The sequence below is a fragment of the Dipodomys merriami genome, unplaced genomic scaffold (genome assembly GCF_024711535.1).
Source record: "Dipodomys merriami isolate MVZ:Mamm:240054 unplaced genomic scaffold, mDipMer1.0.p SCAF_2, whole genome shotgun sequence".
In the NCBI taxonomy this organism is placed as follows: Eukaryota; Metazoa; Chordata; class Mammalia; order Rodentia; family Heteromyidae; genus Dipodomys; species Dipodomys merriami.
The window spans coordinates 122,609,691-122,634,663 of record NW_027203381.1 but is presented as its reverse complement, the minus strand read 5'-3'; the positions used below and the strand labels follow the sequence as shown (position 1 = coordinate 122,634,663).

Here is a 24,973-nt window from a genome sequence, read left to right as displayed (position 1 = left end):
TTATTTACAACTAAAATGATCAATGATCATATGGTTTGAATAAAGTTCTGACCAAATAAAACAAAATTTTGACAGACGACACATTTTCTCTTATCAGAAGAAAAGAAATGTAGTTTCTATTAGGGAATTCAGATAGGTAATAGGGGGACTTTCTTTTTTTCATGTATTCTTTTTGGTGCTGGGGGATCAAACCCAGCATGTAGCACTCGTTAGGCAGGCCTTCTGCCAAGTGAGCAATGTCCCAGCCTGCAACTGGGTATCTCCCCCATACCTACACATAAGTCAAGGGAAAGTATGTAGGCAAACTGTCTACTAGTCTCCAAAGTTCTGGCCTGTAACTATCTTTCTTCAAGTGTCCACCTGCTAGGCCACATCCATGTGAAGGAGCAGGGAGACATCACTGCATCCCACCTCAAATTCAGAGGAGAACTACAGGCAACAGCCTTGGGACTAGCCCAGGTTTGCTACCTTTCTTGTTAATGGTACTTCTATTGGGACAGGAACCAACTCCGCCAGAAGACACCCATAAAATGCAACCATGAACATCACAGGATCACTATTTGGAAACACAAGCGCCACCTATAATGGTACAAAGAAAAATTGTAAGATTACCTAAGAATGACTTGAACTTATTTCACTTTTTAGAATCTCTGTTGACTACCTGAAACTCAGAAATACTTTAGATTTCAGTTTCTAAATTTAGTTTAAAAATCTAATCTTAGGGACTGGGAAATTGGCTCAGTACTTGCCTTGCATGCATGAGACCCTGGGTTTGATTCTTCAGCACCGCACAAGAAGAAAAAAGCCCAAAGTGGCGCTGTGGCTCAAGTGGTAGGGCTCTAACTTTGAGCTGAAGAGCTGAGGGACAGCGCCCAGGCCCAGAGTTCAACCCCCACAACCAAAAAAAAAAATATCTAATCTTAGATTCATTCTTTGTCCTTAAATTTCCTTATTATATAACTTCAGAAAATAGTCTGAGCCAGGCCAGGAGCCAGTGGCTCATGCCTGTAATCCTAGCTACTTAGGAGGCTGAGATCTGAAGATCACGGTTTGAAGTCAACCCAGGCAGAAAAGTCCATAAGACTCTTATTTTTAATAAACTACTCAGAAAAAGCTGGCCCAAGTGGTAGAGCGCTAGTCTTGAGCAAAAGGGGCTCAGAGACAGTACCTAGGCCCAGAGTTCAAGCCCTAAGACCAGCAAAAAATAAAATAAAATAAATATAATAATAATAGTTTGAACAGGGTGAACAAATGCAGCAGTGATTCTAAGTAGACACTACAGTGAACATTAACTACACTATACATTAACTTGTGGGTAGGGACTAGAGGGAAAAACTGGGAGAGTGCTAGGGAAGGGGTAACGTGCACAAAGAAATGTACTCTTTACCTAACTTATATAACTATAATCTCTCTGAACATAACCTTTATAGTAGCAGTAACAATATTTACAAAAATAGTTGGAAAGTCTTTACTAAAAATACAAGTCTTTACATGCAACAAAACTACTTTAAGCTGAGCCCAGCAAACAAGAATCAGTTCCTATTCGTGTCTACCATCAATGCTTCCTTTATCAATAAGAAAAGTGATCAAGAAATCAAATTATATAAAACACTAGCTTCCAAAAGAAGCAATGCTAACCCCACATTTTAGTTGAATAAATCTTCTCTCCTGACATGACTATATCTGTAGGAGGTGCTGAGCAGACCAAACCTCAGCCAAGATATTTCAGCCGCTCAGTCTCACAGGCTCTCCGGGCTTCTACCTGAGATTGTGCTGCTGCACAATGCTACTTCATCCTCCACCTCAATTTGTATCAATAAAGCTAAAAAGAGTTAGTTCACAATGACACAGATATGCTATCCTCTTGGTCTCATGAAATCGTCCATGCTCCAACTCCAGGCTGTGCTGCTTTAAATACTATGCTTCTATTACTACATTTTATTAAAAAAAAAATACTTAAGGCAAAAGCCAGGAACCCATGGCTCATGCCTATAATCCTAACTACATGGGATGCTGAAATATGAGGATCATAGTCAAAGCTAGACCAGGCAGACATATTCTCAAGACTCTTTTTGCCAATTAACCAGTAAAAAATTCAGAACTGGATGAGTGACACAATTGAAAGCAGACCAGCAATGAACAAAAAACAAGCTGAGCAAGAGCCTGGTACTGGTGGCACACAATCGTAATCTTAGCTACTCAGAGGATGAGATCTGAGGATTGCAGTTCAAAACCAGCCTGGATAGAAAAGTCTGTGAGACCCTTACCTCCAATTAACCAACACAAAGCTGGAAGTGGAGGTATGGCACAAATGGGAGAGCACCAGCCTTCAGCAAAAAGCCACGCAAGAATTCAAGGCCCCAAGTTCAAGCCCCAGTACCAGCACGCACACATGCACTCACACACAAATCCTTAGGCCCCAATTTTGCTTCCAGACATTACAGGTAAAGATTTATTTCCAGAAGAAATTCCTATCCCTTTCCCATTTTCCATCAGCCTAATTTTTTTAGCTGCTTTGTCTTGTTTTACAATATCTAGTCAAATTAAAAGTTATATATAGCAGAACATGGTAGTGTATTCTTATAATATCAGCTACTTCAGGTGAAGACTGGAAGGATATAGTTTGAGGCTAGGCCAGCCAAATGTTAGTGATATTCCATCTCAACCAACAAGCTGGATACAGTGGATTGTGCCTATAAACCCAGCTACCCAGAAGGCAGAGGTAGGCAAATCATGATATGTGATCAGCACAATTCCCCAGAAGCATGGAAGCAAGCAGGGCTCAGGTGGCAAAGTACCAGCTGTGATCAAAAAGGCTGAGCAAGCACGAAGCCCTGAGTTCAAACCCCTGTACTGGCACAAAAGAAATACATATAAGAATTCCTACAGGCTCACCATAAAAAACAATGTAAAATCTCACTTTAAACTCTGCACACAAAGAGGTATGGTTCTCACACTGTTCACATTTTCACCAAGTATACCTTTCCCTCCTTCTGCTGGCTCAACCACCACCCTGCTTGTTCCTTGTCTCGATTTGTACTTGTTCTAAAACATTCCATAAGATCTGTCAAATACCTATCATGAAACAAGGTTTTTAAGTCTCTGTTTTTGCTTACTTCAATAAAACTACATTCTAGTTACTTACTCGGTCTCCAGGCTTAAGTAGTGGTTCATTTTTACTAGTTAGTTTATTGAGTAGAGTATAAGCGAGTTTTAAACTCCGGCTCCAAAGTTTGCCTAAAATAGAAAAATAAAAACACTAAGCAGTGTAAAATGTAAGACACTAAAAGCTAATACATAATGTAGCAATCATAATACACAGAACTTCAGACATTTTTCCAACTAATTATTCTACACAATTCTGCAACAAACATGTTTTCTTTTAAAATAACATATTTATTTTTCTTAATTCAAATGTAAACAGGATTTTATTAAAGAAAATTTTGGGTATAATGAAGTCAACAGAAAAAGTCATATTCTATGTTTATACATTGGTATAAATACATGCATATGTGTATATTCACTAATTCTCAAGAAGTACAATTATACTCCACCCTACTTTTTTCAATTAACACTAAACTGTGAATGCAAGACACTGACACTCCTCAGTGACATCACTTATTAGAGTGATACATACTCATTTACTCTATTTAATTCATGACCTTGCTACCCATGGTTACATGGTTACTAAACCAGTGCTGGAGTTGGGGTCTGGGCTCATGAGATAAGGTGAGGTTACTGTCCCTCCTGACAAGCACCCATACCCACCACCGAGTACAACTGAGGACTACCACTGAGGACCACAGAGACAGGAAATTCAAGGGACAGCAGTGAAAACTGCTGGAACCTCAGACCCAAGTCTACTTCCCCACATAACAGTCTCAACCTCACTCCATGCGGTATAGCAAAGAAGGAACACAAACGTCATTATTTAAAACCTTCAAATTCCTGTAACACAACCACATTCATTTTGACAACCATGTCCTCTGAATTCATACTCAGATTTCACTAATAATGATACTAACCTAGTGCCACACCATGACATTCCTGTGAACTAAGGGATCTGTGAAATCAATGAGAAAAAATTCCAATGCCAAATGTAGGATCAGTTCAAGATATTAGGAATTATAATAAACACTGCCCAAATGAACCCAGCTATGTGTCAAAAGAGTAATATTTTGGCCAAGTCAGTATTACCCCATGAATAGAAAGTCACAGAAAACCAACGTAATTTGTCATACTGACAGAACGAGATGCAAACATCATCACAGCAGAGAACAAAATTGATAATCATTGGTGACTTTAAAGTTATTTTAAATGATTTTTAAATCCTGTTTAAACAAGGAAAAGGAAACAAGCTTCCTTAATAGGATGAAGGGCATCTTTACAACCCAAGCAGGACAATCATGGTTAATTCCCCTAGACGCAGAAGCAGGTCAGGGTCATCTGCCTGCAACGTTTTATGAAACACCTCTGTCAATACAGTAAGAAGGTGGGAGAAGTAAAATAACTAGAAATAAAGCTGTCCTTATTTGCAGATGACAAGACTGTGTACCTAATGAATCTTTAAGAAAATATATTTTTATGATCTTTAAGTAGTTGTACAAAGGAGTTGCCATTCAACAAAGTGGATTATGAATGCATAGATCTCAATCTATCTAATCATGAAAAAGATGTACATTAAAACCACAATACAACATCGCTATACTCTCACTAGATTGGCTCAAATTTGTAGCCCTGGCAATTCTAAGGCTGACAGTTTCAGGGAGCGGAGCATGGGGTTGCTGCACACTGGTGGGTATGTACTGGGAAAGTACCCTTGTCTATCAAGGGCTGCCCTATCCCAAACATGGCATGGCTACTTCCAAGAACTCATCCTACAGATGTGCACTCAGGGACACATACCAGTATCATCTCAGCAGCACTGTTCCTAACAGCCAAACCAGAAACAACCCAAATGTTCACCTCCTAGTGAATGCATAAGTGAATTCTTGTATACTCATTAAGAAATATACATCCATAGGCTGGGGGAATTGGGCAATTAAAGACTCAGATTTCAATCCCCAGTACTGAAATAAACAAACACAAAAGTATTTTGGCCAGATGAGGTGGCTCATACCGGTAATCTCAGGTACTAAGGAGTTGGAAATTGAGATCATGGTTCAAGGCCAGCCTGGATAAAAAGTTCATGAGATCCAATGAAGCCAGGCACAATGGCACACACAAAAGTTGTAAATCAGAGAATAGCTGTCTAAGAATAGCCCTAGCAAAATGACAGACCCTATCCAAAAATAACTAAAGCAAAAAGGGCTAGAGATATGGCTCAAATGGGAGAGTTACTGCCTAGCAGTAGGAAGCCATGAATTCAAACTCCAGTACAGACTGGGGAAAAGGCCCATTTATGAGAATAAAATAACTTCACATAGCATCATAGATGAGTTTCATACACTAAGAAAATGACATAGACACAAAATTGCACCTTTTATGTAATCATGTTTTCACAGGATTTTAAGAGAGGGCAAGCCAGTGGTACAAACACTGGAACTATGGTTTTCTTTTGAGTGTGGAGTGTACATGCTAGAAGGGCACTGCTAGCCCAATCTTACCAAGCCTTCTGCTTTCAGGAGAGTATTCACTTTGCAAAACACATGAAGATGTAGTAAGGAATCAAGGGATGCCAAACACAAAAAAATATACACTGCACGATTCCATTTGTACAAAGTCCAAAAGAATATAGAACTAAATCAACTATATTATTAAGAATATATACACACTGGGTGCTGTGGCTCACATCTGAATCCTAGCTGCTCAGGAGGCTGTGATCTGAGGACTGTGGTTCAAAGCCAGCCTAGGCAGGAAAGTCTGTACGACTGTTAGCTCTAATTAATCACACAAAAAGCCAGAAGTGGCGCTGTGGCTCAAGGGTAGAGTGCTAGCCTTGATCATAAAAGAAGCTCAGGGACAACGCCCAAGCCCAGAGTTCAAGCCCCAGGACAGGCAAAAAAAAAAAAAAAAAAAAAAAAAAAAATATATATATATATATATATATATATATATATATATATATATATACTCTCTCTCTCTCTCTCTCTCACACACACACACACACACACACACACACACACTCACACACTCAAAATCACAGCCAATGAATGGCCTCTCTGGCAGGAGGGAGGGCATCAAAAGCAAGGCCACACACTTCTTGACTGACAGCTGTGCTTGCTTCTTAGGACTTTTACCAGGTAGTATGTCAGGTTGCAGTGCATGTGTAATAATTTCCCAATAAACAACAACGCAATGCTTTCTGCTGATACTTGCCATAGGTGAGGGTATAGGTGGCCTTTCCTGTGGTATCCAAGGCAGTCAGACAGGGGGCCTTGGGCTGCGTTGTGCCCCAGTGCTGCAGGGCAGCCAGTAGAGTCGGAGGCCAGGGAGTCCCCACTGCCAGAGGTTCCCCTCTTAGCACTGCCATTTGATCTCCCTCAGGTTTGGGCTGATTTGGATCTGGTTGTTGAACTGCAAGCAAAACCAAAGTGTACTGTATGCATTTATGGAGTTATCACAATGAAATTCCCTTTTATTTAAAAAATTAAGATTATAAAAAACAAACCCACCATGTCTGAAAACTGCGTGTATGTTCTGTTTTGTTTCCTTCTTTTGTGCCAGTCTTGGGACTTGAATTCAGGGCTTACTTAGTTGCTGTACCTCAAGGCACTGTACTCAAGATTAGTGTTCTACCATTTGAGCCACAACTCTACTTCCAGATTTGTTTAAATTTCACAGACTTTCCTGCCCGGGGCTGGGTTTGAACTGCAATGCTCAGATCTTAACCTCCTGAGTAATTAGGATTATAGGCATGAACCACCAGCACCTGGCTTACACATTCTGTTTTTAAGAATACATACTTTGATTTGTTTTTAATTTTGATTATAAAAAATTTATAAATATTTGCTTAGATTTATCATTATCTTAGACACAGACCAAATAATAGCAATTCACTCATGAACAATGATTGTTTTGAAAATAAAAACAATCCACCTTTCTGTAACTGCCACCATATATGATATGGCTGACAACAGGATAGCATTTCTATGTTCCCACCCTTGGGTCTAGACTGTGGCACCCAGCACCCAATGTCTCGGTTCAGTGGGTGAGGACAGATTCAGGCTTGGAAGCCTGGTTCCAGGGACCAGCCCACACAGGACCAAAGCAGGCAGAACTTGTACTTCGGACAACTGCCATTGAAAAGGAAAATAATAGTCTTTGCTCCAATGGCTAGGTACTCAAATTTGTCCTAGTGTTAAAAAAGACTTTTCCAACAAAGCTGATGGAAAAGGAGAGAAAAGGTAAGACTGCTCTAAGAAGCATTCATACTATGGGACTCTAAAAAATGACAGGATAAAATAATAAAAAGGCATCAAACCTAAGCTGGAAACTGAACACATTAAAACCACGGAAAGGTAAGTATTTTAGACTTAAAAGTTTAAATAAAAATGTAAATAATGGAAGCCTAACTCCCATTTCTTTCATGGGAACAGAAAATGTTTCCCACTTCTTCCTGCTTTAACCCTGCTACACTAAAATCCTTGCTGGAAAAAAATGTAAATTAAGTGAAACGTTAGCAGGATTTTTATGAAGTGCTAACCGCTGGATCAGATGCTGAAGAATAGCTAAGTCACTAATCTGAGTCACAAATTTTCTCCCTGCTCATGTAAAGGAAGCAGCCTGTGCGGGTCTGTACTCACAAATGCACAATGTTGCAGCATGCAACAACATAAATGCCTTTATGTACATCACACATGATGTACCTTTGCTTGTGTGTTCAGACAGTATGGTTACAATGCTCACAAAAACATGGACGCCAGAGAACTCTACCTTCCAACAACTCCTCAAAATCATCCACAAAGAATTCCTTCAGAGGAGGGCGTTTTGGCCTCTTCAAAGTGTTCAACAGCTGCTGGATTTTGGAGGACACTCTGCTGTTCACAGGGACACCTGTCACAGGGAAAGCAGAGAGGGACTAGCATTGTCACATGCTACACCTGAAGGCGTGAGAGTAAACCACTCCAGTGTACCAGAGTTCACAAATCCAGCCAGAGTTGGCCCATCAGAGGAGTTGTCTTGGACTTTATTCATTCAAATAAGCACTTATTAAATGCCTTTCAAGAAAAAGGTACTTTTCCAAGCTAGCAATTTTCAAAGTGGTCCAGAGACACACAGAGGGTGCTTAAGACCCTTTTAGGACTCATGAAGTCAAGACCAAGATGTCATTTGCTTAGGAAATGGAAAGGTTTGGAAAAAATTATATTAAGTGAAGTAAGCCAGGCCCAAAGAAGCATAGGTCCCATGGTTTCCCTTATTTGCAATATCTAGTATAGGTATGAGTCAAGCGGAAAAGGTCAGATAATGTGATGTTAGGAAAATGAACCCTTAAATATGTATTTTAATGTTTTCGTTTCTTTCATGCATGTGTTTCTAACGCATTTATAAGATTATTTCTTTGTTGCTTTGTATGTCCCTCCCCCACAGTGTAACCCCCGCTTTCACTATATTTGATGTCAGTATAACATGTGGAGGAGATGGGGACAAACAAGTCGTTTTAGGATTCAGGTGGACCTGTTGCAACAATGAGAAGTACAAAATGTCATGTCAAAACCAGCTTTACAATGTCGGTGGGGGGGGGGAGGGGGGTATAATTGGGTGGGGGGAGGGGGGAGGCTGGGAAGGGAGGTAAAGGGTAAACAAAGGAGGAGGCTGCAATGCTTGGTAAGAAATGTATGCATTATCCTGCCCATGTAATTGTAGCCCCTCTGTACAGTATGTTCTCAAATAAAATAAAATTAAATTAAAAAAAAAAAGATGTCATTTGCTTTTTTTGCCCTGCTGAAGAGACCACATGCCTGTGATATAAATCAGATGAAGAACTCAGATGCTCTGTCAGCCAAGATAAAGCACAGGACACACAAGTTGGTTCTCATCAATGTTTATTGTTTTGGAAATTCTTTGTCTATAAGTATGGGTTATCTATATAAACATGAACTTCTTATTGGTTTTAAATAGATTCACTTAATTGATTTTAATTTCTAATATGGTAAAGAATGCATCTAACACAAAAGCTCTGTGGTCTCTTCAGTAGTTCTTAAGAAAAACTGTTCTGTTCTGAGAAAAAAGATGTCACCAAAACAAACATGTACATGTAAGAGTTTGCCCTCATTGGGCTCATCCTTTCTCTTTTTTTCTTTTCTGTCAGTTGGGGGGCATGAACTCGGTACATGGGCACCATCCCTGAGCTTTTTCACTCAAGGCTAGTGCTCTACCACTTCACAAGCTCAGCCTTTTGTTTTTCTTTTTTTTCTTTGTTTTTGCCAGTCAGGGGCTGGGCGCTGTCCCTGAGCTTCTTTTGCTCAAGACTAGCACTCTACCACTTTCAGCCACAGCACCACTTCTGGCTTTTTCTGTGTATGTGGTACTGAGGAATGGAACCCAGGGCTTCATGCATGCTAGGCAACCACTCTACCACTAAGCCACATTCCCAGCCCCTCCCCCCCTTTTTTTTTGTTGGTCATAGAGCTTGAATTCGGGTCCTGGATGCTGTCTCTGAGCTGTTTTGCTCAAGGCTAGCGCTCTATCACCTTCAGCCATAGCACTACTTTCCCATTTTCTGGTGGTTACTTGTAAGTAAGAGTCTCACAAACTTTCCTGTCTGTGCTGGCTTTGAATCACGATCCTCAGATCTCAGCCTCCTAAGTAGCTAGATTATAGGTATAAGCCACCAGCGCCCAGCTAATATAATACATCTTGATCAATGTCATCCCTTTCAACATTCTCATCCATCCCTCCCTGACCATGCCTTTCCTCACTCTTCTTAATTTTGTAGGACATACATTGTATTCTTCACTACATTTTCTTCCACTTCTCCATTCATTCACCCTTTTCCCTTTGACTCTACTCCACCCCTTTTAAGTACCAGCTTCCTGGTGTTTATTTTGTTGAACTTTGCCTTTGCCTTTAAATACTATTTAAGTTCTCTCTTGCAGACTGTTTCTGTTAATAGACAGAGATTGTTGCATGATGGCTACTTTGAGAATTCATTTATTCATTCTGTGTTTGTAATCTTAAGAGATTTTCCACATACAAGATTCTACTATCAGCTTTAGCAAGTTAGATGCCTTTTCCTTTTTTGTGTCGGTCCTGGGCCTGTAACTCTGGGCCTGGGTGATGTCCCTAAGCTCCTTTTGCTCAAGGCTAGCACACTTGAGCTATAGCAACACTCCAGATATTTCTGTGATTAATTGGAGATTAAGAGTCTCACCGACTTTCCTGCCTGGGCTGGTTTTGAGCCACCATCTTCAGATCTCAACCTTCTGAGTAGCTAGGATTATAGGCATGAGCCACTGATAACTGGCAATTTTGATGCCTTTTTTTTCCTTGCCCAATTGTGCTGGCTAGAACCTCTATTAGTGTGGAAATGTGAGCATCCTTGCGCTGCCTCATCCTTTTTATCTTGATTCATCTAGGTAGAAAGTTGAATTTTATTGAGCTTTAAAAAAAAACAGCTTGCAGTTTATTTTTTATGATTGTCTTTGCACTACTATTTATTTATTTATGCCAGTCCTGGGGCTTGAACTCTGGGCCTAGGTGCTGTCCTTCAGCTCTTCAGCTCAAGGCTAGTGTTCAACCACTACAGCCACAAAGCCACTTCAGGTTTTTGAGTAGTTAATTGGAGATAAAGAGTCTCATAGGGACTTTCCTGACTGGGCTAGCTTTGAACCACAATTTATGGTTTCATTCCTCCTTAGTTTAAATTTGCTTTGCTATCCTCCCCCCCATGCCCCTCCCCCTGCCCTTTCTCTCCACCCCCCCCTTTCTCTTTCATTCATTTTTCCAGTACTGGAGCTTAAACTCTACACTTAGCTTTTTAGCTCAAGGCTGGTGTTCTACTTGCCTCAGATTTTCACTTCTGGCGCTAGTTAATTGGAAATAAGAAGCCAGGCACCAGTGGCTTATGCAGTTAATCCTAGCTACTCAGAAGGCTGAGATCTGAGGATCGCAGTTCAAAGCCAGCCCGGGCAGGAAAGTCCGTGAAACTCTTATCTCCAATAAACCACCAGAAAACTGGAAGTGACGCTGTAGCTCAAGTGGTAGAGCGCTAGCCTTGAGCTGAAGAGCTGAGGGACAGTGCCCAGGCCCAGAGTTCAAGCCCAACCACCACCAAAAAAAAAAAAAAAAAAAAAAAAATGGAAATAAGATTCCCTCAGATTTGTCTTCTGGGCTGACTTCAAATGGTGATCCTCAGCTCTCAGCCTCATGAGTAACTAGGATTACAGGTGTGGGCCACCAGCAAACAGCTTTTTCCGCATTCTTAAGACCACTCTTAGAATACCAACTTTAGACACTTCGTATTCCCTAGCAGTTATAGAAGGTCTAAATAGTCTCCTAAGTGCATTTTCTGAGCGTGCACAGGGCATTCACAGTCTTGCAGGGTGTTCTTGCTGAAGATCTCACTGAAGATACAATCACTTACTTCCTTCTAAAGGTTGGAGTTTTTCTCTCCTTACTCTCCTTGTCCCTGCACGGTCAATGCCACATGTATTTCTGATTATTCTTCTACATGATGGTTTCTGTAATAACATCTGCTCTATACTAGTTTCTGTTTATTTACAGGGAAGGACTATAACTGTTGTCTGTCTCAGGTTTGTTAAGGGGAATACATTAAATCTGCATTTAAATACCCAAAGAGAAAAATCTGTGGTCTGCTGTTTCAAAAAGAGAGGTATACTCACCATCTGCAGTTTCCAGAACGTTCCTGCTGCACCCCAGAGGAATACCTCTCACAGAAGCCACCTGTGGACGCTCATAGGGTGAGTGCTCCGTAAGCCCAGTGGTGACATCAGGAGGTGCAGGGTGCAGCTCTGCATTAAAAAAAAAAACAACCCAATGCGTAAGTGACATTAACTTAAGATAAGCATTGTATTGTCCAAACCCCATCAATCACCTCACTATTGAGCTCTAAGCAAGGAGAGTATATAACCTTGATCATTTGTTTCCTGCCTTTTTAAAGGCATAATTATACTCTGTACACATACAGATATGACGCATGGAATGTGTACATGTGGAGGATTTGGTTCTCAGGGGCGTCCAGACCCACAGCTACAGCACAGAGACAGGTATGTAGAAAAATTGCCTATAACCACAGCAGCCTAGCAAGATTTTAGTTAGAAATAAATCTGAAATCAATTGGTTGGAGAATACTTTTTGTTACATTATGGATAATAGCCAGATTTCTATAAACTGCCCTAACCTCCAAAAGTATGCTCGATCACAAAGGCAACACATTCATAGGTTTCAAAGAATAAAACTACAGAAGCTGAAATTGGCCCCACTACCAGTTTAAAACACCTGCAGGAGCTGAGTACAGTGTCATGTGCATGTAAGTGCAGCCACTTTGGAGGTGAGGCAGTAAGACCCTAAGATTGACACTACTTTGGGCAAAATAATACCCTAGTCTCAAACAAACAAAAACTAAAATATCCACAATATTAAGTGAGCAGTTGATTTCTTAAAGTAAATGATCGATGTCTCATTTAAAGACACACTAAGAAAAGGGATGGGTGAAAGCGTTGAAAGGGGTGATGTTGATTAAGATATATTGTATTCATAAACTGCTTTGTTAAGTGGCAACTTCTCTGTACAACTCCTTAAAGATAATAATAGTTAAAAGGAAAAAATAAAGACATACTATATAAGATTTTTTTTGTTGTTGTTGGTCGTGGGGCTTGAACTCTGGGCCTGGACGCTGTCCCTCAGCTCTTCAGCTCAAGGTGAGCGCTCTAACACTTGAGCTACAGCGCCACTTCCAGTTTTCTGGTGGTTTACTGGAGATAGGAGTCTCACGGTCTCTCCTGCCCGGGCTGGCTTTGAACCTCGATCCTCAGATCTCAGCCTCCTGAGTAGCTAGGATTACAGGCGTGAGCCACCAGCGCCTGGCTCTATATAAGATTTTTTTAAGCCAAAGGTTCTCTTCTAACATCTGCATGTATGTTTTTGTGTTTAATTTTCACAGTATAGCACATTTACCTGCGCAGAATACTGGTTAACTATAAGCTGCTATAGGAATTATCATTGTAATTGGGTCTGTCACTAGGAAAGACACTATGTTGGAACAACTGTCAGGAAATGCTGTATACCATTCTTGAACACAGATACTTACTTAAAACCTATATAATACTATAAAAAATGTACTATAAGTCTCATTATGCATTCTCTCATTATAAATGTTTAAATTCTGATCACTTTATTAGTAACCTAAGTACAATGCAAAGGAAGAGGTATTACATATATAGAAAGCTGAAATTAAATGAGAAATTAAACAAAAGTATTAACATAGAAATTTTTTAGAAAAAAGTTATAATGTAAGTTTTATAGCCCTTGATAAAGCTTGATATTGCAAAAGTAGGCATTTTATTTAAAATTTATATAAGGATATATTCATTGTAAAAGGGGGCTTTCATTGTGACACTCCCAAACAAGCATTATACAATGCACCTTGATTAATTTTCCCTCCCATAATTCCCCCTCATCCCTTTCTACTCTTCCTAAAATAATTTCAACAGGTTTCACTGTCCTACTTTCATATATGCATTTGAAGTGCATCAATAATATTCATTCTCATTTAGCCACTCAACAGAGCCTGTTTTATTTTCTAGTCATTCTATTTTTTTCTAGTACCATCACTTGAACTCAGTCTTTGTTCTGGCTTGGCTAGCTTATTCACGGCTGGCACTCTACCACCTGAACCATGCCTTCAAGCCTTCCTGCCCAGGGTGGCTTTGAACCATTATCTTTTCATCTCTGCCTCCAGAACAGCAAGGGTTATAGTCATGAGCTGTCAGTAATCACATTATTTGTATGCTTATATTAACTGCACCAAAAGGACTCAAAAGAATATTTCATGCATGCTTATATATTTTTTATCCTCTTTAATACCCTATTGTCAAACAGATTTCAGTGGGGTATCTTATAGAATCTTCACATATAGACACTATGAATTGATATTGTTGAGCCTTTCCTATGTCCCCCATCCCATGTGTATCCTTAACCACTTGTACAATTATGACGTACCATGAATACACACACACTGATGACTGACTGTTTGCTTCCAGTTCTAGTCTACAAATGAGAGAAAACAGGCACTATTTGGTTCTTTTTGCTGAGCTTATTCTGCTCAGCATAATGATCTCTAGTTCCACCTATTTTCCTAAAAAATATATAATTTCATTTTTCTTTATGACTGTCTAATAATCTATGGTATATACCACATTTTTTCATCCATTCATCAATAATGGTGGTACCTTGGCTGACTGTAACATTTGACTACTGTAAACAAAGCTGCAATAAACATGGATAGCAGGTATCTTTTATGTACACTGAACTAAACTTATTCAGATTGATTCCTTGTAATGTTATGGCAAGGTCATAAGATAGTTATATATCCTTAGGCAAAAATACAACACTAATATTCCATCTCACCCCAGTAAGAACAGCAGTCATTAAGAAAGCAACAAAGAAAGTTATTTTAGTTGTTACCAGACCTGGAGCTTGAACTCAGGGCCTAAGCACTGTTCCTGAGGTTCTGTGCTCAAGATTAGCACTCTAACTACTTGAGCTGAAGCTCTACTTCCAACCTTTTGCTGGTTAATAGGAGTCTCATGGACTTTCCTGCCTGGGCTGGCTTTGAACTGCAATCCTCAGCCTCCTGAGACTATAGACATGAGCAACCAGCCCCCAGTGGGAGAAAAAAGTTTAAATCTAATTTTATTTATGTTGTTATTAAGTTACCATTGCATAGGTTGGGTAATGACCCCCTCTTTTACTTTCCATTTCCCCCTCTTGTCCCTGTCCACAGGTTGCATAGTTCACTTTCCACATCATATATACTAAACAAGTATTTTAAATTATGTCTATAATTATATTATTTTTAAAAAGAAATTTCCTAGCTGGAGGCTGGTGGCTAATGATTGTAATCCTAGACGTTCAGGAGGCTGAGATCTGAGGATCAGGGTTTAAAATACCCAGTTCAAGAAAGTCGGTGTGACTCATCTCCAATTACCAACCAAAAAGTGAGAAGTGGAACTGTGGCTTGAGCAAAAAACAAAACAACAAAACCCTCAGGGACGGCACCCAAGCCCTGAATTCAAGCCCCAGGACCAGCACCAAAGAAACAAAAAACAAACAATTTTTTCCTTATCCTTTCAAGTCTTGCAAAAGGGATAAATTATTTAAAGTACACATGGAGACATAAACTACAAAGCAATTTTAAAATAGCTACGTGAAAGTACACTGAAGATAAAAACTATAACTAAAAGTATTGCTTTTAAATATAGGCATTTAGGTTGATGTCAAAGTGTTTGATGGATTTCATTTCCTTAATCGAAAATTAAAACTAGTATCTCTTCTTTTCTTTTCTTTTTTTTTTTTTTTTTTTTTTCCGGAGGCGGGCAGGGAGGCCATGGGGCTTAAACTCAAAACCTGAGCACTGACCCTGACCTTTTTCATTCAAGGTTAGCACTTTTCCACTTTGAACCACAGTGCCACTGGCGGTTTTCTGGTGTTCACTGGAGATAAGATTCAGGGACTTTCCTGCTTGGAGTGGCTTCAAACAGCAATCTTTAGCTCTCAGCATCCTAAGTAGCTAGGGTTACAGGCATGAGTTACCTGCGCCCAGGAAAAGTATGTTTTTTTTTTGTTTTGTTTTTTTTGTTTTTGTCAGTCTTGAGACTTGAACTATTGGCCTAAGCCCTGTCCCTCAGCTCTTCAGATCAAGGCTAGCCCCCTACCACCTGAGCCACAGCACCAATTCCAGTTTTCTGGTGGTTTATTGGAGATAAAAGTCTCACAGATTTTCTTGCCTGGGCTGGCTTTGAACCGTGATCCTCAGATCTCAGCCTCCTGAGTAGCTAAGATTACAGGGGTGAGCCACCAGTGCCTGGCCAAATGTACTTTCTTAAAAGTCATTTTTATTTAATGTATTTTCCCTCTAATTTTTTTGCTTAATATATCGTTACTCTTTGCATATTTCTTTCCTTGGTTTAAACTTAAGAGTTACCTAGTGTTAGAAGTTATAACAAAGGATAATTCTGTAACAAGGAGTAGGGAAGGTAAACCTATTTGTATGTTTTATTGTTGAACATTCATATTCTGAAATCTGAAAATCTTGAAAGCACTCAAAAGTTTCAGCTTTTCCGATTAGCCAAGATATCCATGTATTTTCAATATATAAAAATTCACATCAATTATGTCCTATTATATAAATATAAATATCACACCTGCAATAAATAGAGTCCAGGTTTAGGGTTTTTTTTAATTTAGTAAAATTAATCACAAAACATTTATGGTAGGTAGAAGAAAAAGAAAGGAGACCCACACAACACAGTTGCAGGAAACCTATGTTATAAACTCGTGCAGTCAGATCCTTTTCAGAGCATAAACACATCTAATTTCAACTTATACTGGAATACATTCTTTATTGTTTTGGTGTGTGTTGGTACTAGGAGACAGGCAGAACCTGGGCACTGTCCCTTAGCTTTTTTTACTCAAGGCTTTTCTACTCTACTAATTGAGCCCACAGCTCCATGTTCAGCTTGTTGCTGGTTAATTGAAGATACGAGTCTCAGTTGACTATCATGAACTACGCAATAAACTATACAATAAACACTTCTCTTTCTAGTATATTGATTTATATTCCCTTCAGTCATATGCCCAATAGCAGTATGGTAAGGTAATTCTACTTTCAGGTTTTGAGAAATCTCCATACTAATTTCCATAGTGGTAGCACTAGTTTAAATTCCTACTCACAGTATATGAGGATTTTGTTTTCTTGATGACTGCCATTCTGACTGACAAAATCTCAGTGTCATTTTGATTTGTATTTCCTTTATGACTAAAGACATTGAACATTTCTCTATGTATTAGTCATTTGTACTTCTGAGGACTGTCAGTTCAATTTATTTGCCCATTTATTGATTAGGTTATATTTTTTGCTATTTTTGAGCCCTTTGTATATTCTACATATTAATCCTTTAGCTATGGATTTTCTCTCATTCTGTGGGTTGTCTCATGATGTTGATAATTGTTTCTTTTTTTTTTTTTTTGGTCTTTGTTTCTATGCCAGGACCACACTGTTTTTGTTACTAAGGTTCTGAAGTCTAGTGTAAATGGAACCCCAGTACAGTGGTACCACTAGCATTGCTCTTTTTACTTAGCATTGCTTTAGCTATTCGGGGTCGTTTATGATCTCACATGAATTCCAGAACTGAATTTTCTTTTTTTCTTTGTCAGTTGTGGGGCTTGAACTCTGGGCCTGGGCACTGTCCTTGAGCTCTTCAGCTCAAGGCTAGCTCTCTAGCACTTTCGGTTTTCTGGTGCATAATTGGAGATAAGAGTCTCACAGACTTCTTGCCTGGACTGGCTTTAAACTGCAGTCCTCAGATTTCAGCCTCCTGAGTAGCTAAGATTACAGGCACGAGTCACCAGCACCCGGCCAGAACTGATTTTTCTACTTCACAAATTAGGACTTTGATGGATTTTACACTGAATCTGTAGAATGCTTTCAGCAGAATGGCCATTTACACAATATTCATTCTGCTCATTTGTGAACATGTCCTTTTTCAATGCCTTCTTCAATGTCATTCTTCAAGGTTTTATGTTTACATTATAGAGGTCTTTCACTTCTTTAGTTAAGTTTATTCCTGTAATGTTTTTGTTTTGTTTTTGGAGGCTATTGTGAATGGAATTGTTTTCCTTATTTTTTTCTCAGCTTGTTCATTGATGGCATATTGAAAAGCTATTGATTTCTTGAATGTTGATTTTTTTATATTGGTATTGTTTATTAGTTATTTTGGTAGAATCTGTAGGGTATTTTTTTGTATTTCGGAAGGAAGGAAGGAAGGAAGGAAGGAAGGAAGGAAGGAAGGAAGGAAGGAAGGAAAGAAGGAAGGAAGGAAATTGTAATGTGTTTGAAATATAGGAGCATATCAGCTGAAAACAGGCATTTGACTTCTTCCTTCCCTATTTGAATCCCTTTTATTTCATCCTCTCGCCTTATTGCTCTGGTTAGGAATTCTAATACTAAATTAAATAAGAATGGAGAAAGTAGATAACCTTGTCTCATTCCTGATTTTAGAGGGATGATTTTAAATCGTTTTTCCCTGCTTAGTAAGACATTGGCTAAAGGTATTTCAAGCTGTTATTATGGTTAGGGACTTTTTTTCCATTCCTACTTTGTTCAGAGTGTGCCAGTTCTGGGACTTGAACTCGGGCCCTGGGCACTGTCCCTGAGCTTTTGTGCTCAAGACTAGTGTTCTATCATCTGAGCAACAGCTCCACTTCTGGCTTTTTTTTTTTTTTTGGTGGTTAATTAAAGTAATTGAAGGTAAGAGTCTTTTAAGGGACTCTCCTGCCTGGGTTGGACTACAACTGTAGTCCTCAGGTCTCAGCCCCTTGAGTTGCTAGAATTATAGGCATGAGCCACCACCTGACTCTTCAAAGCTCTTTTCTTGCAAGGATATTGAATTCTGTCAAAGACATTCTCTTCAGGAGTTGAGATGATCATGTGGTTTTTACTGTTAATTCTTTTTATGTGTTGTATTAAATTTATTGACCTTATATGTTGATCCATCCTTGTATCCCTGGAATGAAATCAGCATATGTTGGCCAGGCACTGGTGGCTCACACCTATAATCCTAGCTACTAAGGAGGCTGAGATCTGAGGATCACGGTTCAAAGCCAGCCAGGGCAGGAAAGTCCATGAGTCTCTTATCTCCAATAAACTATCAGAAAACAGGAAGTGGTGCTGTGGCTCAAGTGGTAGAGCACTCACCTTGAGCTGAAGAGCTCAGGGACAGCGCCCAGGCCGAGTTCAAGCCCATGACTGACAAAAACAAAAACAAAAACAAAAAATAGCATATGTTGATTGTGGCGTATGATCTTTTAAAAGTAAAATTGAATCCAGTTTGCCAGCATTTGATTGAAAATTTTTGTATCTATGTTCATCAAAGAAACTGGTCTATAATTTTCTTTTCTAGTTGTGTCCTTGTCTAGTTTTGGCCTCACAAAATGAGTTTGCAGTGTTCTTTCCCATTCTATTTTTTTGTTGTTGTTGTTCGGTCGTGAGGCTTGAACTCTGGGCTTGAGCGCTGTCCCTCATCTCTTCAGCTCAAGGCGAGCGCTCTACCGCTTCCACAGTGCCACTTCCCCCATTCTATTAGAGTAAGGCTTTAATGAAAATTTTCAAATGTTCTGAGCTGTGGCTAACTTTTCATGATAAAAGAGAAATGATGCATAGACAGCTTGGCAGTGCTAATAAATGCAAATGCTATATTGCTCCCTTTTCCTTAGGAAAGCGGTGTAGAAATGAGAAACAAGCTAATGGAACATTCAAAAGCTATTTCATTCACATGGACACTAACTATGTATTTCTATGAGGTTAAATCTCAAGATGAATAGGAACAGGAGACAAACAGTACATGGGCAACTCTCTTGAGGAAAGTAGGCGGTAGTTCTCAGTTACATACAGGACATCAAGGAAAGGACAGAAACCCCTGAAGCAAATGTTTACTAAAAGAGCTGGGAAACACAGTGTGGGTATGGAATGAGGCACTGTGAGTTTGCATCTGACGTATATAATAGTAGAAAAACACATGTTCAACAGCAGTATGTACACATTGTACACTGATGCAAACAAAAGCCAAAGGGCAGCACTGACATGCCCCACAGAGGATGCTGAAACTGAAGCTAAGACCACTAGAAACGCCCCATTACCTAATATCTAGCCAAAACTCCCAGCTTTTACATGAAAGCAAGTCAGCACAGAAGCCCAGGCTAACCCGGGGAGGCCCACAGGAATTTTACTGCCAACACCCGTCTGTCACAGTGTGTAATGGGTGCTCACCACATCAGTTCCAGCAGAACAGCATAGAAAATGAAGAGACATCAAGAAAAGTATGTCAGATCTAGCTTCCAAACTAAGCACCCAAGAAATCTCAGGCAAGATAGAAAGATATAACCTTTTGTCTTCCTTCTTCATCTGGGCAAATGAAGGGTTAACACAAGTCTTCAACAATACAGGCTAAAAAAAAAATAAAAATAAAAATAAAACAATACAGGCTATATTTCTAAGTCACTAGGGCAAAAATTATGTGGGCTTCACAAGCCATACAGCTGCTTCTGTTTATAATTGGGGTTTCAAATTATGAAAAGTAGGTGTTTGGTTGTTTCCTTTTTCCTTTCTAAGGCTAGTATAACTCAATGGGCTACAAATTTGACATCTTTATCAGTAACCGTGACTTGAACCTTGTTTCCAGGTTGAGGAATATCTGGAGGAAGACAGACCAGGCCCTGGCTGCAACTCCAGCCTCTGCTTCAGAACATCACCCTAGGTAAGACAAAAGATGGCCTCGTCGCGATGTACACAAGAAAAGCAGCAGGTCCAGGGTAGCTGTCAGGGCCACCAGCAGCTATCGGGTCCCTTCACCTGGACAGCAGGGAGGGATGACATGGTGCCACAAATACAACATGCTGTCAGTGGCCACACACCACCAGAAAACAGAAGCACAGACCACTTCTGTCCCCGACTGGACCTCTTCCAGATGAGAAAGAGGGAGGTCTGGATGGAGAAAAATCTGGCAAGCAGGACATACTGTGTAGGGATTATTAGCAGGACATACTTGTAGAGAGCTGCGTGCAGCCGCACCTGGAAGATGGCGCCGGCTTCCGCCCTCCGCCTTCCCGATGGCAAGTGCTCTCTGTGGCAAACAACTCCTTATATGGCTAAGGCAAAGAATCTGGCTTGCTTCCGCACACCTGAACCTATTGGTGGTTCCCACGTGGCGTATCAGGGTTGGCTACCCAGCGGGTACTTAAGGCTGTGGGGAATTCTCCCCGGGGTTGGGGTCAGAAGATTACTCAAAGGTCCTGAAAAAGCTGCAGAGAGAAGAGCTCGGTGTCGCGTCTTCCTTGCTGGTCGAGGCGGTCGCGACACATACTGTGGTTCAATGGATTATTAAGGATTGAGCTGGATGCAAATGACCAAGTATTACCTCATTCCTGCCAACTGTCATTATTAAAAACACCAAGCCAGCTGGTGTCTCAGGAGACAGGCCCCCTTGACTGTGTGGCTGCATCATTTGCATAGCCCTTGGTCCTTGGCTGGGAGGGGCCACAGAACTTGTTACTGACCTAGATGAGCGTGGGCTGAGAGGCCTGCAAGAGCAGTGGTGGTGGCGCTGGGCACGGCAGTGGATCTCCCTCCCGGGTGAGATGAGGTGGAGGATGCAGAGGATGAGGTGGACGAGCCCTGAATGACCCGGTCGAGCCAGGGCTCGATGCTGGGATGGCTCTGGAGCGGAGTGGAGGTGAGTCGCCCGGGTCGCCGTAAAGAGCCCTCATCTTCTGAGGCAGATGATGTGTCTGTGGTTAAAATAATGATGACAGGCATGATGTAGGGATGGGTCAGGAGAAGAATGGGGTTCTATTCGCCAGGGCCTCCAGGCCTATAGCATGGCCCTGCCCCCATACAAGCAAATGATACCTCAGGTTACCCTCAGACAGGAAGAACACCAGAGGAACCCTACTGTAGGACCACAGGGTTCTACATAATGTGTGAAGCTAGCCTCTCATTCCCTAGCCAAAGGAGGTCCTGCATGTCCACATAGCCACACACCACAGCCACACACGACATCTTGCAGTGGGCCAGATCCAGCCAGCATCCTGAGTTGTGTGAATCTGTGCATGAGCCCTGTGGTGGGCAAGCAAGTTGCAGCCCTGTCCTTGTCTGTCCTCCTGTGAACATCGTGTAAATATGCTCTAGAAAGAATTCCTTAAGACAGGGGTCAATAAAAATTAGCTAAGCTCCCATCCAGTTATCATGATTGTGTTTTATTATGGGCTTTCAACTATTAAAAGATTCTTTATTGTTGGATAGTGTCTATAGTTCTTTTCAGCAGAAACAATAATTTTATAGCTATTTCTAAGATTTTTTAAATACACTTTCTTTTTAAGCAAAAGAGCATTACAAAAACCACTAAACCATCTTGCAAATTCAAAGTATTTGACTTGATTTTGTTTTGTTTTACTGTGTAATAATAATTCCAAGTGCATCAAACCAAAAACGTGTTGTGATTTTGTCACTTAGGCAGCCGGGAATGTGAAGCCACTAGATACCAACATCTCAATCCAGTTTCAGAAGGGACTGAAAAGAAGCCCCACCTATAATTTTCATTTCTGAACAATAACAAACTATACCTGAAACTCTCCAAATAGTTTTGTATCATCTTACATAAATCCTGGTAACAAGATACTAAATAAGAGGTAAAAACCAAGAAGTGGTTTATTTTAGGTTCTTCTCTATGAAAGAGATAAATAGCATTTTAGTAAAAACAATGTACACAAAAAGTCCTAAAGAATGCAAGTATCCATTTAGAAAAGAAGAATAGTGTGTGATTTTCAGGTAAGGAATGTGTGCATATACAAATATTTTTATCTCTCAATTACAGACCAAAGGGCTATTCAACTCAATGAGACTAAGCATTAATTACACCTTTCAGCCTGTGAAACACTCACAATAACCATTTCTAACACCATTAATCAATACCTGGAGGGGTGTAGGTTTCCACAGATGAATGAACAAGGACAGACCGTCTTCTGGAAGGCATGGGCATCTTTCTCTCCTTATATTTGGCCAAAGCTGCTTGCACGGCTTCCGTGTGGACATCTACACAGGAAGAGCAACAGGATGCTTTTATCAGATTGGTTATGAATAGTCAAACTAAGATTGGTGTTTCCAAAGGTTATGGAATCAGCCTAACTGTCTACCAGTGGTTGAGATCTATCTATACAATGAACTTTTATTCAGCCATAAGGAACAGCCTGGACATGATGGCTCACACCTGCAGTACAGGATACCTGGGAGGCTAAGACCCAGTAGCCAGCAGTTCAAAGTCAGCCTAGGCAAAAATTAGTGAAACTCTATCTCCATCTATATAATGGGTGTGATAGTACATAACTGTGATCCAATTACAAGGAGGCCACAGGTAGAAGGATCACAGTCCCAGCTAGCCCAGGCTGGTACAAACAAAACACCTGAGACCTTATCTTAAAAATAACAAAAGCAGGGCTGGGAAAGTGGCTCAGTGGAAGAGTGCTTGCCTTGGATCATGTTTGATTGATCAGTACCACTTAAGCAGAAAAAGTCGGAATTGGTGTTGTGGCTCAAGTGGTAGAGTGCTAGCCTTGAGCTGAAGAGCTGAGGGACAGCACCCAGGCCCAGAGTTTAGGCCCCACAACTGACAAAAAAAAAAAAAGCAAAAAAGGGCTAGGAGTGTGGCAGAGCACTTCTTTGGTCACAACGAGAAAGTAAGACAAACAAAACAAATCAGGAGACCACATATCAGATGTGGAAATAACTGTGACCATGTACTAAATTTAAGCTTTTTTGCTGTCTTAGGGGAAAAAAAACTACAAATACACACCAAAAAAACCCTAACAATCTACATAATAACATGATAGGGGCAATAAATCAATAGATTAAAAAACTGGACAAACCTCAAACACAATACACACAAAGATAACACCACAAGACACATAATAAACAAATGGCTCAATGCCAGTATGTCTGTTGTCTCAGGCTACTACTACAAAACACCAAAGATAGGTCTTGAGTAACAGAAATGTAGAATTTTTTCAGTATTCTGGAGGCCAGAAATCCAAATCATGGCAGATTCTTGGTAAAAGTTCTTTCTGGCTTAGAAACAGCTGTCTTCTTTCTATGTTCTCAACTAGTATGGGTAATGAAAGGGAAGAGTCTCCTGATGTCTCTTCATATACGTCATGAATCCCACCAGAAGGTTCTACCCTTTAATCATCTCCAATCCCCTCTAACTCAGCATAGAAATTTGGGGTAACACAGTCAATGTTAGGACAATGATAAGGAGCAAACTTAAGAATGTTAGAGAAGGGCTGGGAAGGTGGCTCAGTGGTAGAGCGCTTGCCTTGCATGCCTGAAGCCCTGGGTTCGATTCCTCAGCACCACATAAGCAAAAAGAAAAAAAGCCGGAAGTGGCACTGTGGCTCAAGTGGTAGAGCGCTCACCTTGAGCTGAAGAGCTGAGGGACAGTGCCCAAGCCCAGAGTTCAGGCCCCATGACCGGACCCAAAAAAAAAAAAAAAGAATGTTAGAGAAATGACTTATTACATAAAAGGAACCCTGGTAAAGAATTGGAGGACTCAACTATTAATTTCCATATGGAGAGGTCATGATTTTGCCTCAGAGACAGATGAGTAGATCAATGCAACAGAATGGAGTATAGAAATAGATGCATATACACATTAGCAACTGCTTCTATATTACACAAGAGAAAGTCACTGGAGAAAGCATCGTATTCCTAATAAATATTTCAGGAGTAACCAGTTATTCAGATATAAAAATGAATATTGCTAGCCTGAGGCTACTAGTCCATGCCTGTCATCCTAGCCACTCAGGAGGCTGAGATCTGAGGATCTCAGTTTAAAGCCAGCCAGTAGCAGGAAAATCTGTGAGATTCTTATCCTAACTTAACCACAAAAAGCCAGGAAGTGGAGCTGTGACTCCAGTAGTTGAATACTAGCCTTGAGCAAAAAAATTTCAGAAACAGTGCCCACGCCCCAAGTTCAAGCCACCAGCACTCAGCTTAAGATATTCTTATGTGGTCACTTCCTTATACTAATGGGCATTTTACGAAGAAAGGTTTATCAAAAGAGCTTAAATGTGCCAGATGCTGGTGGCTCACCTGTAATTCTAACTGTTCAGGAGGCTGAGATCTGAGGTCATAGTTCAAAGCCAACTAGGGCAGGAAAGTTTGTGAGACTCTTTATCTCCAATTAACCAGAAAAAGCCAGGAAGGGAACTGTGGTTGAAGTAGTAGAGTGTTAGCCTTGAGCAA

General features: G+C 40.4%; 1 protein-coding gene across 4 annotated transcripts in view; it reads right to left on the bottom strand.

Moving 5' to 3' along the window:
• The window catches only part of LOC138832617 (disco-interacting protein 2 homolog A-like), a 93,096-nt gene that overhangs the window by 39,155 nt on the left and 28,968 nt on the right, over positions 1-24,973 (bottom strand). For 3 of the 4 annotated variants that reach the window (XM_070030900.1, XM_070030901.1, XM_070030903.1), the window contains exons 4-10: positions 22,649-22,768; positions 21,235-21,465; positions 11,784-11,912; positions 7,876-7,995; positions 6,319-6,516; positions 3,146-3,237; positions 469-579 (exon numbers count right to left, since the gene is read on the bottom strand). In XM_070030900.1, the coding sequence (XP_069887001.1) occupies positions 469-579; positions 3,146-3,237; positions 6,319-6,516; positions 7,876-7,995; positions 11,784-11,912; positions 21,235-21,465; positions 22,649-22,768 (1,001 nt within the window). The remainder of the gene's footprint in view (positions 1-468; positions 580-3,145; positions 3,238-6,318; positions 6,517-7,875; positions 7,996-11,783; positions 11,913-21,234; positions 21,466-22,648; positions 22,769-24,973) is intronic. The other variant, XM_070030902.1, reaches the window with a different exon arrangement.